The sequence below is a fragment of the Protopterus annectens genome, chromosome 1.part0 (assembly GCF_019279795.1).
Source record: "Protopterus annectens isolate FY-2018-M chromosome 1.part0, PAN1.0, whole genome shotgun sequence".
Taxonomy (NCBI): domain Eukaryota; kingdom Metazoa; phylum Chordata; order Ceratodontiformes; family Protopteridae; genus Protopterus; species Protopterus annectens.
The window spans coordinates 86,041,613-86,057,180 of record NC_056725.1 but is presented as its reverse complement, the minus strand read 5'-3'; the positions used below and the strand labels follow the sequence as shown (position 1 = coordinate 86,057,180).

At 37.8% G+C, this 15,568-nt stretch overlaps 1 protein-coding gene across 4 annotated transcripts in view; it reads right to left on the bottom strand.

The window, feature by feature from the left end:
• The window catches only part of EML2 (EMAP like 2), a 1,798,491-nt gene that overhangs the window by 538,459 nt on the left and 1,244,464 nt on the right, over positions 1-15,568 (bottom strand). For all 4 annotated transcript variants that reach the window (XM_044085260.1, XM_044085417.1, XM_044085337.1 and 1 more), the window contains one exon: positions 5,302-5,436. In XM_044085260.1, the coding sequence (XP_043941195.1) occupies positions 5,302-5,436 (135 nt within the window). The remainder of the gene's footprint in view (positions 1-5,301; positions 5,437-15,568) is intronic.

Below are 15,568 nucleotides of genomic sequence, written 5' to 3'. Positions count from 1 at the left end.
CTGTTAGAATTAAATATGACAAACTTTCCTTAACAAAGATTAAAGGTGCTCTGGGGTTGCCAGACTTTAAACTCTACTATAATATAATCATATCTTGTAGGGTGATCCAAATAGTTAATTACAACCCTAACCTGAGTTGCTGGACACCCTGATGGATTAAAATCTGGTATAATCAATTTAAATCCCTAGACATAAATCCCAAATATCTCCCCTTTCTAAACTTAAATCCAAAAGACTCTTACATTAGGAAACTATACCCACTGATCAAACATGTGATATTAACTATCCAAAACATTCAAATCTATACAACTCTCCAATGACCTTGCTCTCATAGAACCATTCCACCTAAATCCTAACCTATTATTTAACCAACCAATAAACCTAACAAACTTCCTTCTAATAAAGGATTTCCCAGTGTGGGAAATATATAAAAGGCAGGGAACTAACATAACAAAACTAAGGCAGAAACTTGAACTCTCAAAGAAATATGCTACCATTCTTAGACTGATCCTTTATCTAATTAGTACTAAGTTTCTTTTTATTAAAACTGACCATCAGGGTATTAACTCAGTTATTCTAATATTTAAAAACCTAGCAACTAAAAATAAAATGATTACTAGAACATATAAATTAATAACAAGCATAAAATCTCAGAACTCCCTCTTATTCTCAACCTACTGGCAGGGGAAAAGCCAAGTGATTTCAGAAGAAAATAAAAAATTGACCATTGAAAATACGATTAAGCTTATTCCCTTCAAGCGATTGTTACACGCCTAAAATCATGATAAAAACAATGCTTAATATATGCCATCAATTCTTAATAAATTCAATCCCAAATATTCAGCAAACTGCCCATGCTGCCCTTCTCAAATAGCAGATACTTTACAATTTTTGGGGGGCTGTAAGAGCCCACAACCTATGGTGTTCCCTAAGAGTAAGATTAGAAAAGATGGAATATGAAAAATCCACCTTTTCTTGGGAAACTATCTTACATATTACTACAACCAAACTTCCTAAAATCTTAAAACATATTCTTCTCACTATATGTGCCCTTATTAAAGTCTACATTACCAAAAAATCGAATGATAAATCCTTAATCTCATGGGAAGATTTTTGTAATCTAGCTATTAAGTATATTTCTTCCCATAAATTAGCATACACTGCTACAAAACAAAAGCAATACTATCATAAATGCTGGGGATACTTGCTGGACTTAATTCTTAAGAATTTATTAATATCTGACCTCATTTCAGCCTACTCTGACAGACTCTGACACTAACTTGTTGCAATAAGATCAGACTATTCCTTTCATTATCCCAACATACAAGTATCTACACAATATATCTGGATCTAACAAAGAATTTACATACTTCATCCACACATCTCAATATGATATGCTCCTTCTATTATCTCCCTTCTATTAGTTACAAAACGTTAAGTTTTCAGATGTGACTTCTATTGTATAATGTACATTAATGTTTAAATTTTCTTTTTGTAAATACTTGCTTTTTGTTGTTGTTAACCTGATCTAATTACTGTTAGATATCCTAGTTTTAACTGTGTTGCTCTCCTTCCTACTGAAATGTTATTACTAAAATCTAAATAGTTTTTTTATGTTAAAATTGCAAAAGTGCAATTTCAGTCTTGTTTATACAAAATGCAAATATGTCTACCTTGAGGATGCTTTGTCAAAAGCACACAAACAGAACAGCATAACAATGAGAAAGTAGACCTTGAAGTCATAGAAGTCAAAAATGTTTCCTCATCATATCTTGATGAACTCAGAAATCACACAGCTCGAGTCCCTGTTCTCCAGATGCTAAAACATTTTTAACAGTCAGGGATGGCCAGTGCAACAAACATGTTTACCACTTACCAAAACGAGCTCATGATGGAAGATGGAATCATCATGAAAGGTCCTAAAGAGATTATTCCTTTGGCATCACAACAGGAATATATTAAAATTTTTCTAACCTGCTCTTTTTTCCTGTTGTACATAACCCAATCTCCAAAGGAAGGTCAAGAAGCATAGTATTTTGGCCTTCTATGTCAAAAGATATACAGAAGGACATTATAGCATGTTCAGTTTGCAATAGTACTAAATCCCACCAACAAAAACAACTTCAGCTAAACCGGATTCTTGAATTACCATGGTCGATGGTTGCTACTGATATTTTCAAATGGAATGGTCAGCATTACTTAGTATTAGTAGACTCTTATTTGAATTGGTTTGAAACTGATAGTCTTCCTAATCTGACATCTAGCACTATTACAAATTTTCTGTCCATGGTAGTCTGCACAAAGTCATATCTGACAATGGTACCCAGTTTACAAGTCAGCAGTTCAAGAAATTTGCCGAGTCTTTGTTCATGTTACTAGAAGTCCAGAGTACCCACATTCCAATAGATTAGCTGAAAGTGCAGTTCAAAGTGTGAAATATTTGTTAGAGAGATGATACCGATGTTTTTCTTAACCTACTAAATCTCAGAAACATTCCTCAAGATGACCTGCTTGGTTCAACTGCTCAGAGACTAATGTCTAGACAGACGAGAACAACCTTACTGATCAGTAAACAACTATGGATTCCAAATGCAAAGAACAGAGTGGTCAAGACTCAACTTTTGAAAAAACGTCAGTCACAAAAGTTGTACTATGATAAATCTAGCAAACCTCAGACCATTAAAACAAGGAGAGATCATTAGGATGCAAATATTTAAAGGACAAGACCAAAAAGTATTTTTGAGGAACCAAGACCTTATATTGTACAATCGGAAGGAATGGATTTCAGAAGGAAGTGAAGACATATTTCCAGTCTCTGGACCAGTGACGCAGCAGATTGCCTGTGCCAGAGACTTTCTCAGAGTGACCCTACACTTGTTCCGATTTTAGAGGACAATGTATTTTCCACAAATTATTCTGATGTCATCCCCAAAGATCCTATTGATAAGAATTCCCCAGAAACTAATCCTTTTGCTAAGCGCAGTGAAAGTTCTTGTGACTAGATCTGGTAGAATTTCCAGAACCAATCCAAAATACACAGCAACTTGGACCGGAGTTTTGATTTGTTGTTAATATTGAAGTGATATCTAGCATGTGGATTGTCTTGTTCTCCTGTTGCATGTCAAACAAATCAAAGAGGGAGGATGTAGATCATTATGTGTATTGTTCCTAGTCAGCCACTGTAGCTAGATAGAACATGCATACAAGAACTGAGCACATGCAAGAACAGTGCCATTTTGTATAGTCAGCTAGAGTGAATGCAATCATGAATGGAGATGCACATGTGAGTGGGTTCAAAGCAATGAATGAATCATTTAGATTAAATACATGTTCCAATTATAGCTCCTGACATGTTTATGTACAATAAATATCTTGAAGCCATACACCACTTCATCGCCTCTTTTGAATGCACGAGACAAGCGACAACCACTATCAGGTTATGTCAGTTTTACTAAACTTTAAGGAAGATATTAAGGTTGCTTTTTGGATTGTACTAAATTACGGTTTGTATTTTCAGTGATTACAGCATATCAGTTATTATAATGCAGTATATGTTAACCATTTTCAGTGGAGCCCTGAGGTTCAAACCTTCAAAAGTAAGTTAAGTGGTTGTCCATGTGCAAATTCTTTTTTTTTGTTTTCAGCATCTGGGCATCTTTGTCTAGCCACTGAGGTGTGGCAACTTTTTAACCTGCTCTTTTTTTCCTGCTGTACATAACCCAATCTGCTCAATGTACATAGAACCATTAAGGAAGAAGTTTCTGTTCTGTATTTTCCCTTGCACAAGCACTCTCTCTCTCTAGCACACACACCCTCATACGCACACACCGTCCCCTCTCACTAATGAAGCAAAATGCAGGCACATATTACTACACATCCGTGGATTCCTTGTGAAATGTGGCAGTGTAAGTTAAGTGTGTGTTGAAAATGTTTGTATCCTGGATGTGAATTTCACTATTATCCTTGTTCTATTTCAATCCAATTTTTACTTTCATAATCAGACCCTTTTATACTGGTATCCACATTTCATATAGATGTAGCCACTTGTGCTGTATTAAAACTATAAGTCCTTGAAAATGCTGTATTGTTGTTTATTCATAGCAGGGACGGTAAATAGGGAGTAAAAGGACAGAAAAGTTGAGCATTTAATAATAGAATCCCTTTGCTATCCTTTAAGCCCTCCATCATAGGACATTACTAGGCTATTGGGCCTGAGGCCCTTACAAGCCTAGCCAAGAATTTAGCCCATGTTCCAACAAAGTCAGTGGCATAGGGCGATGACTTGTTGGAACATGGGCTAAATTCTTGGCTAGGCTTGTAAGGGCCTCAGGCCCAATAGCCTAGTAATGTCCTATGATCCTATGAGGGAGGACTTAAGACAACAACAGGATTCTATTATTAAATGCTCAACTTCTCTGTACTTTTTCTCCCTATTTACAGTCCCTGCTATGAATAAACAACAATACAGCATTTTACAATATTTTAAATCTACTTTCTCACCACTAGAAGAGTACTTTACCATATTGTGGTGGTTTAACTTTCAAAAAAATTATATCCCGCCCTGGAAAAGCTTGCCGCAGTCTCTAATTCATTGATGCCATCAAGGCCAATGAATACAGGTAGTTTTCTGGCCAGTTCTCATCCCAAACTGACATCACCATGGCCGTCCTAAAAACCCACCCATGCTGTGATGTCACAGCTCCCTGGTCCTTCCTCTACTCATACAAAAAGTAAAGGCTAGAACAAGGAAATAGTACACGAGTCAAGTCTCCTGCTGTGAGCTGTCAATCACAGCAGGTAACAGCTCAAATTACCCTTAGCACTTTGACAGCTAGGAAATTTAGGTGTGAAGGGAGATAAGAGATTAGTAATAGTAGTACAATTCAGGCTTCACAAAAGACTGCAATTTAGCCATTCTAAAAAATAAGTAGCAGTAAAAAAGCATTTGCACTGTTTGTGTTTTAAGTAGTCATTGAACGGCATGAAATGTTACTTAAAACTAAAAGAGGCCTGCATAATATATATATATATATATTTTTTTTTTTACAGACAAGCACTACATTATGGGATACCTACAGGCAGACTAAACAATCAGGATCAAGTCAAGATGCTAGACCCCATGTGGTCATACTCAAAAATTGCATATACAAATATTTAAACTGCAAATAGTCCCAGAGGGGTGTTAAACTGTAGGAGACACCAAACCATGATGAAACAAACAAGTTTATTGAGTCGGTGGGTCCGGTTCTCCTTTAACAAACAGTGACCATTCAAACTTCACAATAATGTCACTTCTCTTACCTCAAACAATCCTTGCCTCTTGCTTAGCATGTTGCCTTCCATTGTCCAAAAAAGGATATTATTTTTTCCACACGTAATAATGAGGTTGGAATCCATGGGATGAAAGACCGAAGCCAACACTGACTCATTGGAGGACTGAAACAAAAAATCAGAATTTAATAATTCATTCACAGAATGCATCTTTATAATTCTTAACACAATAAAAAATAAATAAAATTCATACAAATATTTGAATGCTTTTGAGATAAAGGTGGGAACAACTATCTGTCTTGCCCTCTCATTTTAGTTTAGTTTATAAGCATCAGCAAACATTTCAGGTGTGTGAGGCATTTATAAGCCCATTTCTGATAAAAGAAAAGCACATTTTGCACCACTACCTTCCATCTCAAATACTGCTGTGTGGAACTCTACATAGAGTTACATAAAATAAGATAGATATTGACCTGCATTAAGCTAGTTGCCTATCCAAACCCATGTGAAGTTCATGTCCTGGGGCCAAATTCTGGTGCTCAGTACACCCCTACAAGGATAACAGGAATAATCAGCTCTCCTTGAATAATATCTCAATGAATCAACAAAGTTAGCTGCAATGTGGCAACTGCAGCTCCTTCTTACCACCCCCTTCCATACATGTCAGCCAACATTTAAGGATACAGTGGATGCTGATGTTCCCAGTACAAAGTCCCTGACAGTGGACAATACCTGCCCTGGACGAGAAAACTATCACATTACAATTTTCTGCCTAGCAAGCCATGTACTGTCATAACGTACACAGCACGCAACCTACATAGCTACAAATAAAGACAACCCATTCAACTTTTGGAATGGACATGTGCAGTTTATATAAAGTTAGTACTCCATTTAGTATACCCAAGGAACGTTTCCAACACAGCAAGCAAACCCACATGTCCTTCAGCTAGAGGTGCTCATTCCCATACTATCAAGGGTCAGAAAGGGGGCTTGCTGGGTACAAAATATACCACCAATGTTCTGAACTTCAACTAAACAGAACATATTCTTCTATGCTAAACTTAAAAGAAAAAAGGTCTCCTAGCATCTCCATCACCTCGAAGTAACGTGTCAGGTTTGACCTACAACTCCTTCATTGATGATTTTCATTAGAATCACACTATTAGCACCTTTCCATGACCATTAAGTGTTAAATATGTGGGTGCCAAGAAATTCACCTTTGAGGTGAATTTCTTGGCATCCATGTTGAGAACACAGTTATGATACCAGACTGAATCAGAAGTTTGTAGTGCAGAAAGTTTTGTCTGCTCCATGTAATTCTAGTTACAAAAAAATAAAAAGAAAAGGAAAGTGTTTTACTGACTTTCAGTGCCAGTAAAAGAGAAAGAAAGCGCTGACAAACACTGGAAGACATATTTAGATATTCAGTGCACGAGAGAACCAGTTATATTTTGAATGACTGTAATTCTCTAAGACAGCAGGCAGAAACAAAGTTGAAACAGCGCTGCTTCAAGCTCTGCAGCTGTCATTTGCTGTCCAACATTGTCAGTTATTACTATCAAGTGTCAGAGGTGATCCTAACAGTGCTTAGGGGTGCTGAACAATTAAGCACCCTTTTAAGCATTGTTAAGATCAGTTCTCACAACAGAGAAGCACTAAATTAAGTCATTATTTAACTGATATTAGAGCATATCATGGCACTCCATGCACTACATAGTTTTACTCCTCTGGACCCAACTGCAAATCACTTCATTCCTCTGGTCATTTCAGTTAATGTCTACAAGACTATTTCAGCATGGAAAGGTGGCACTGGGGAATTATATTGTACACTGAGATTTCTTAGCTAATGTAGAAAACAACAACTGGGAAGGATTTGAAAAGCAGTATCTCATACATTGGATAATAGCCTTTGTTCAGTTAAAAGGCAAACTCATTTTCTTCAAACAAAATAGTTTATTTGTTATACAAACCAGTGTCCAAAGTAAGGCAGAAATGTTTTAATGCTTTAGTTTATATGCCTGCATCAATAAAACTCTGTCTGCAACTTGAAGTAATGTAAATGTATTTATTTTTATTTAAATGTAAGTAATCTGAACCTAAAGGCTTTTTTTCATCTGTGTCATATGACAAAAATGAAGCACATACAACTTGAACAGTGAATTCCAGAAAAAGCAATAGGAGACCAGTGATGAGTAAAAGGACAACAACTAAACTTGTACTGAATGTATAGACAAAAGGTTAGCGTCACATTGAGGGGACCACTTGGGAGAACAAGGTGTGAAATTACATAGCAAAAGGCACCACACTGCTGTAGCGAGGTTTAGAGAAACACTTACGAGAGGACCAGAAATTCGGCTATCGTATCACAGCAATGTTGACAAGACTGAAGGGAAATGCTACAGGACATTAGGACATGCTACCTTAATAATTATAATTAACTTGCTTAGTGCAGCTAAGACCTGAGGCAAGATTTAAACTGCCTGTATAAGGCTGCACTTTAAAGGTCAACTGGCAGTACATTTCATGTTTTAGTTTGCAATGACAAGGCCTTCATGCAACATTCTGATGAGTATCAGAGTTGGACTAATATAGTGGGTTAACGGTTGAATTACAGTGTGTGTGCATGCGTGTGTGTGTGTGTGTGTGTGTGTGTGTGTGTGTGTGTGTGTGTGTGTGTGTGTGTGTGTGTGTGCATGCCTAGCTTTGCTTTTAGGCAGCAGCTTCATGGTGGGCACTGCTTCATTTGTTTAATTGTGCTCAACTCTTCATCGTCTCAAGGACTTTAGCATACCAGATTACTCTGTCAACAACTGCTTCTTAGGGTTTTTGTAAATTCATATGTTTGTCCATCATTTGTTTTATACTCTTCTCCCCACTTCTTTTGTCTTTACTTTTTATCAGCATCACTGTCTTCTCTAGTGAATCCTGTCATCTTTTTACAATCCATAGAATTATCAAAAAGTTTTCTCTAACACCAAGATTCAAAAGAACTTTTCCAGCACACAGTCTTGCGTCATTACTGTGAAAGACTATTTTTTGTCTACATAGACTTTTAATGACAACGTGGTATCTTTGCTCATTAATTCATATCCACATTTGCCAATGCTTTCCTTCCAAGAACGATCATTTAATGTCATTGCTGCAATCACTATCTGTACAGATCTTTAACCTCAGGAAAATAAAGTGTGTCATTGACATGCTTCTACATTTAGGTACAAAGAATTGATTATTTTTTTTTTCTGGTGGGCAGTGAGGCAGCTTTTGTGCTTTCTACTTTCACCTTCAGCTACCTTCCCTACCTTCAGCCATCACAACAATATCATCTGCATCTCTGTTGCTGTTAATATTTCTCCCAGCCATTTGGATTTCATCATCTGATTCATCTAACCCAGTATTTTTCATAATTTATTCAGCATATAAATTAAACAAGGTGAAAAGCACAGCCTTGTAACATTCCTTTCCTAATCTTCAACCAATCAATTATTCCACATTGGGTTCTAAGAGCTACTACTTGTTCTAAATATAGGCTCCCTTAGGAGACACATAACATAACACATTGTCCCCAATTTACTTAAAAGCTGCCACCGTTGGTATAGTCCACAGTTGAAGGCTTTAGAGTAGTTAATAAAGTACATTTTTTTTTTCTGGGGCTCACTTGTTTTCTTTGGTGTGTAGCATATGTTGGCAACTAGAATTCTGATGCCTCTGCCCTTTTAAAAGCAGTTTATACTTCTGGCAGTTTTCAGTCCATACATTATTGGACCCCAGCTTGCAGGATCTTGACTATTACCTTGCTAGCAAGTAAAATATGTTAAAGCATTTGATAACTGGATCACTTTTTAGCATTGTCTTATTTTGGGATTTGAATATACACTGGCATTTTCCAGTTCAATGGCCAGTGCTATACTTTCCAGATTTGCTGGCAAATTCCAAGCCAGCACCATTTTACAACATTTTAAACAAATGTGTTGAAATTCCATTACTTCTGGGCTCGTTAGTAGCAAGTATTCCTAGGGCACGTTTGACTTCACTCTCCAGGATATCTTGGTCTGGATCAGAAAACATACCTTGATATGCAACAATGATACTGGGGTCATTATGGAACAAATCTGTATATACTCCTGCCACCTCCTCAATGTTTTCGGCTGGTATCCACCTGGCTTTGTCTTTTATTATGTCACTTTTTACCTGAAAACTTCCTTTAATACTACTAATCTTAATGAATGGTTATCTTTGTTTTCTAGTTCTGTTATCTTCTTCCACTTCTTTGCGCTGACTTAGCTGCTCATATACAAATATGCCTCCTTATCTTTTCTTGCTATTTGCTGAAACTTTGCATTCAGTTTGACTCATTTTCCCTATCTCTGTTGCCCTTTGCTCTCTTTTTCTCATCCACTTCCAAAGCCTCCATAGACACCGTATTTGCAATCATAATCTTATTTCCATTTAGGATATCTTGGCTGCCACCTTCTGGACAATATTATGAACTTCTATACATGGCTCTTCTGGCACTCTATTCACCTGGCATAATCCCATCAATCTGTTCTTCACCTCCACTATCAATATACTTAGAATACTGTTGAGCTCATACCATCTTCATATAGAGGCTTTACTGGTTTGCTTTAATTTAATTCTAAACTTTCTAATACAAAGGTGATTTTTTTATGCTCCAAGTGTTGTTTTTGGCTGCAAAGTATATAGTTAGTCTGATTTCAGTATTGACCACCAGGTGATATTCATTTTAGGATTCCTCTCTTAGTCTTTTGAAAGATGACATTTGATATGAATGTTAAACTATCTTACCATAATTTTATTAGTATGTGTCCCAGTTGTTGTGGGGTTTTTTTTCTAGGTGGTGCTGTTCAGTCTCAAAAACTGGTCAACTTCTTCCTCTTTAGCATCAGTAGTAGGAGTAGAAATGTCATCAGTGCAATATTAAACAGCTTGCCTTTGGAGTCTGAGATCATTCTAGCATTTTGTTAACTGAACCCTACTTTTTACAACCCTTTGACAATTTATTCTGAAAGATTCTTATCCTCAGCAGATCATCTGATAATCACTTGATGTAAAATGCCCCATTCCTATTTTCTATAATTAATTCCCAATATATCTACATTTATTCTTCTTGTCCCATCCTTATCAACTTTCCATCAATTCCCGGTTCTTAAATTCAATTTTCCAATGATGTACAAATCTTTGCAAAATTTAACTAGTCTTTTACTTCTGAGGACCTCAGCTTGAACACATCTGCATGACAACCTTTAACACTATGTGTACTTTCCTCTGCCCTTTCCCACTAGTATGAACAATTCCAGACAAGAAGACCTCTTCATCCCATGTCAGTTTGGCATGCGTCTTGTTCTAATCAATGGGTTTTCATGGGACTGGATTGTTATTACGTTCTCCAGTGGACCATATTTGCTTTGGACTCTGGGCCACAACCTGGGTGGCCCATAATGGTATAGCTCAATTATCAGATATAGTTTCAATTAAATCAACTTCTGATTCTAAACAAGTTCAATGCTAATATGAAAGGAGCTCTTTATTTAATACAGTGGATAGTTTCACAGTTTGCTATTTGTGTAACCTTCTCTCAGCTCTATTTTGCCTTCCCACAAATGGCCAGTGTGCATTAATAACCAAACCACTAACACAGCTTATACCTGGCACCAGCACATGAATCCATCCATGAGCATTTACAAGTTATTATAGGGCCTTTAACTAAAATCACAACATCAGTTACTCCACAAGACGTCTGCCTCATAGCAAATGTTTGCACATAACAGGAGCTTTTTGAAAGCAAAAGTCATTTTAATTTTTAGAATGTGTCAAGAAATTCAGACAACAGTACCAGCATTGGTTTAGGTAAAGGGGTTAATAACATAACAGATATTAATGGGGTTAAAATGTTAGTCCTCTCCCAACATGGAAAAAAATTATCAGATCTGTCATGGTAGACATGGTGAAAGCAGCTGAGTCAATACGGCACACTCTGTTGATCAGCAAACGTACGCTTATTGGGATTACCAATGGTCCTGTTAACTTATTACCAATTATTCTAGCTGACTGTATCTTTCAAGTTCTTACAGATTGAAATTCTTCATTTTGGGGGCACCACAGGGATCATTAATGGGCCATAAAATAACAAAATGAAAACACAGTTAAAATACCTTTATGTTACTTTTAGATATAACCTGAAGCACTTTGGGATTTTGCCTTCCATGGAAACTAAAAATAGTTTCAGCAGTATGAACTACAAACTTTCCAGCTTTAAGATAAATCTAGATGCATATATTAATGATGGGAAATATATGTATGGGGAAAGGGAATTTGCATTCTTGAAAGTCCTTGGACCATAATACAGTACACTAAAGTATGAAAATCTATGAAACAATGTATTAAATCAATCAGTGAAAACATCAACTAGAAATAACTAATTCATCCATTTCAATTAAAATATGCATATGTGAATTCTCTTACCAAAAATGCATAGCAATACCACCATTTCACTTCAAATGTAAATATCATGCACACTGTAATAAAAAAAATCAGGTTAAATGATGTCTGTGCTTTGAATGTTATATGGACCAAAATACACAAGATTTTTGGGCTATAAATCATGTTTTAGTTCATTAAAACATATCGTGGTAGTTACCCAGGATATTCCTGTGTTTTTGGATGTAGTTCACTGATGTATCCCAATTTTGTTAGTAAAAGACATAAGGTAAATGTGGAAAATTAGTCACTATAACAACTTTCCCAGTATTCAGAGGATAACAAAAGAATTTTATCAAGCTGAAAGGTTTAACTACATTTTCAGAGAATGACCAGATTTTTGCCTCATATAGTTGGTCTGTTCCTCATAAAACTTGTGGTTTTATGGCAAACAAGGGAGGACTGGAGTCACTAAATCATGACAAATTATTTAGTTTCAGACTTCATATCCTTCAGAAAATGCATGCCAACACAGATCCTGACATTCTACCATTTTTTTATGTTTATAAAAGCAGTATTTAGAATCTGTCCCTATTTTTGGGCTTTTGTCTTTTCATTATTTAAAGCTTTGCCCAGATTTCTTGTGATAAAACGTTGAGGGACAGGTTCATGTGAAATAGGTAAGATTAAGCATTAACCAGTCTCCATTTCTTCTGGGAGCTGAATGGAGACTTGGGAGTGGAATACTGCCTCTCAAGGGTGATTGTTGTGCAGTTCTATGCTAAAATGGAACTGCAGAGAATGCAAACATGTTTGGAAACCAGTAATCTTTGATAATTTCAAAATATTTTGTTTAGTTTTTATGGCATGCTAAAATTTGTAGTCATTAGATATTTTTTATAAATGCCAGATTTTTGTGCAGCCTATCTTATAAGGTTCAAAATCTGAACAACTTTTCGAAATCATTATACTGTCATTTTGCTTCTAACAAGGTCATAGGTTCATAGGTAGGTACTAGGCTATTAGCTCTAGGGCCTATATAAGCCTAGCCAAAAAGGTACCCTGGCTTTCACCACACAAAAAAATTATTTTCCTGTGACCCTGTAGAGCAGAGCCACAGAAGTGATCCCTGGAGTGAATTTCCTATTTCCCAGCCAATCATCAAGATTTTTCTTGAAGAGTGCTAATGAGGAGCTCTGTTTGACATAGATAGGTAGTCTGTTCCAGAGTATGGGAAGTCTCTGGGACCGGAATCTATCCCTCCAGCATGTTCTCTTTATTGTTGTGATAAGGTTTAGGTCCCTAGAGCATGTAGCTCAGACAGATTGGGATTTCTTTAAGTGGAGCATGTCCAACAGCTCTGGGTTTGACATAGCTTTGTATGTTATGCAGAAATCGCCTCTGAGTAGGCGATATGCGACGGAGTAATGCTGGAGTTTTTTGAGGCAGTCTGCGTAGGGTATCTGTTTGAGGCCAGTAATCCTCTTTGCGAGGTATTTCTGTGGGCTTTCCAGTTGTTGTAGCTGTCTTGTGAGGTACGTACTGAAAGGGGCATTGTACTCTCTAATGGGTCTAATGAGTGATGAGTAGAGGGGAACAATGACCTCTTGTTTTCTGGATGAAAAACCTTTTGTGATGAGGTGAGCCATGTAGAAGGATTTCCTGACCACTGCGGCGATGTGATTATCAAAGGAGAGATTACTGTCCACCTGTGTCCCAAGGTCTCTTATCACACTTCGGCATTAAGCAGACTACCACTTATGTGGTAGTTCATGGGTACAGAGTTTTTACCAAAGGGGATGACAATACACTTTTTGGCCTTTCCAGTTGTTGTAGATGTCTTGTGAGGTACATACCAAAAGGGGCATTGTACTCTATAATGGGTCTAATATGTGATGAGTAAAGGGGAACAAGGACCTCTTTTTTTTCTGGATGAGGTGTGCCAAGTAGAAGGATTCCCTGACTACTGTGTCGATGTGATTATCAAAGAAGAGACTACTGTCCACTTGTGTCCCAAGGTCTCTTATCACACTTTCGGTGTTAAGTATACAACCGCCTATGTTGTAGTTCATGGGTACAGAGTTTTTACCAAAGAGGATGACACTGCACTTTTTGAGCTTGAGGCCATGGCTTTGACACCAGGCATCTGACTCAGTGAGGCCCTTTGTAGGATGTCCACATCATTAGGAGTTTTGATTATGGCTCCTAGTTTGCAGTCATCTGCAAACTTCGTTAGCCAAAAACCTTCTGTGTTAGCTTGTACTTCAGAGAAGTAGATACCAAACAGGAGAGGACCCAGGACTGAACCCTGTGGTACTCCACTTGTCACTAGTCTGAAGTCGGATTTGAAGTCTGCTACTTTGACAGTGTGGGATCTGTCAGTGAGCCAGTTGGCAACCCATCTTGTGACAGGGATTTATACCTAGTTTAGTAAGTTCATCTATAATTCCAGAGTGGGCGATGGTGTTGAAAGCCTTGGCAAGATCTAGACAGGCTGTGTGAACCACCTTACCCTTGTCTACAGCTTTGGTGACTGCTTCAAAGAAGTCTATCAGGTTTAGGAGACATGATCTGCCTTTTACAAACCCGAACTGGGTGGGGTCCAGAGTTTGGAGATTACCAATGTCTTTGTTTATAGGTTCCATGATGATATGTTCCATGGCCTTGCAGACCAGGCTCATCAGGCTAATGGGGGCGGTAGTTCCCGGGGTCTGTGGTGGCTCTCCCCTTGTGGAGTGGGATAACCGTCGCTGTGTGCCATTCAGCAGGCACAAAGCCTGAGGTGAGGCTATGATTGAACATGGTACTTAGGTGGGGTGCCATTTCATTCTGTAGTTCATATAGAATGCAGCCTGGGATGTTGTCTGGTCCTATGGATGCTGTGTTCTTAGTTTTGGAGAGAGTGGTTTTTACCTGTGCAGCTGTGATTACAGGAACTTTTCCTTCTTCTGGTATAGAGATGGGCTCTTTAGGAGGTGAGAGGGGGAAAAGAAGCCACAGGCCTAATGTAGAGGTTTATGTCCAGTTTGGTGCGTTTGGCAACTATACTCAAGTGGGCATTGTATCAAATTCCTAGCCAGGTGGTACACATAGTTCCTACACCCCCATCCATTAATTTGTTACCTTCTCAAAGAAGTCCACCAAGTTTAGTAGGCATGACCTTCCCCTGACAAAGCCAAACTGGGTTATGTCCAGTGTCCGAAGGTTGTCTGCATCTTTGTTGATCAATTCTATGATAATTTGTTCCATGGCTTTGCATATCAGACTAGTTAACACTAATAGGTTTGCAGTTTCCAGGATCAATTGACTGTCAACCCTTGTGAAGTGGGATAACCACAGCAGTCCTCCATTATCATGGGACAAAGCTTATTTTGAGGCTGTAGTTGAAAAGTGATTGAAGTAGTTCTGATAGGTCATGCTCAAGCTAATTAGGGGGCATCCCGGGATATTGTTGGGGCCCACTGAGGCCGTATATTTGGCCTCAGCAAACGCCACCTTAGATGCTCAGTTAATAGTTTGGGGGGCTGTGTTAATAGGTATTTTGTAGGGGAAAGCAGGGAGAGTGTGGTGGGTACAGTGGGAGCTGAATAGCTGAATTTGTTAGCCAGCAAATTCACTATGTTGCTCTGCTTAGTAAAGGTGGCACCATTGACCACCAGTTCAGCACACTGATGTATGCAGTCCTTGTGGTCGCCTTTAATCTGAGTGGCTATCTTGACCTCATAACTAGCATTGTAGGACTTGAGTCTTCGTAGTTTCCTGTTAAGACAGTTCCTATTATTATTATGTGAGCTCCTCTTCCCAATTTTACCCAGTGGTTTGTTTTTAGAGTTTGTCTTGGGCTTACTTCTAATAGGTACAG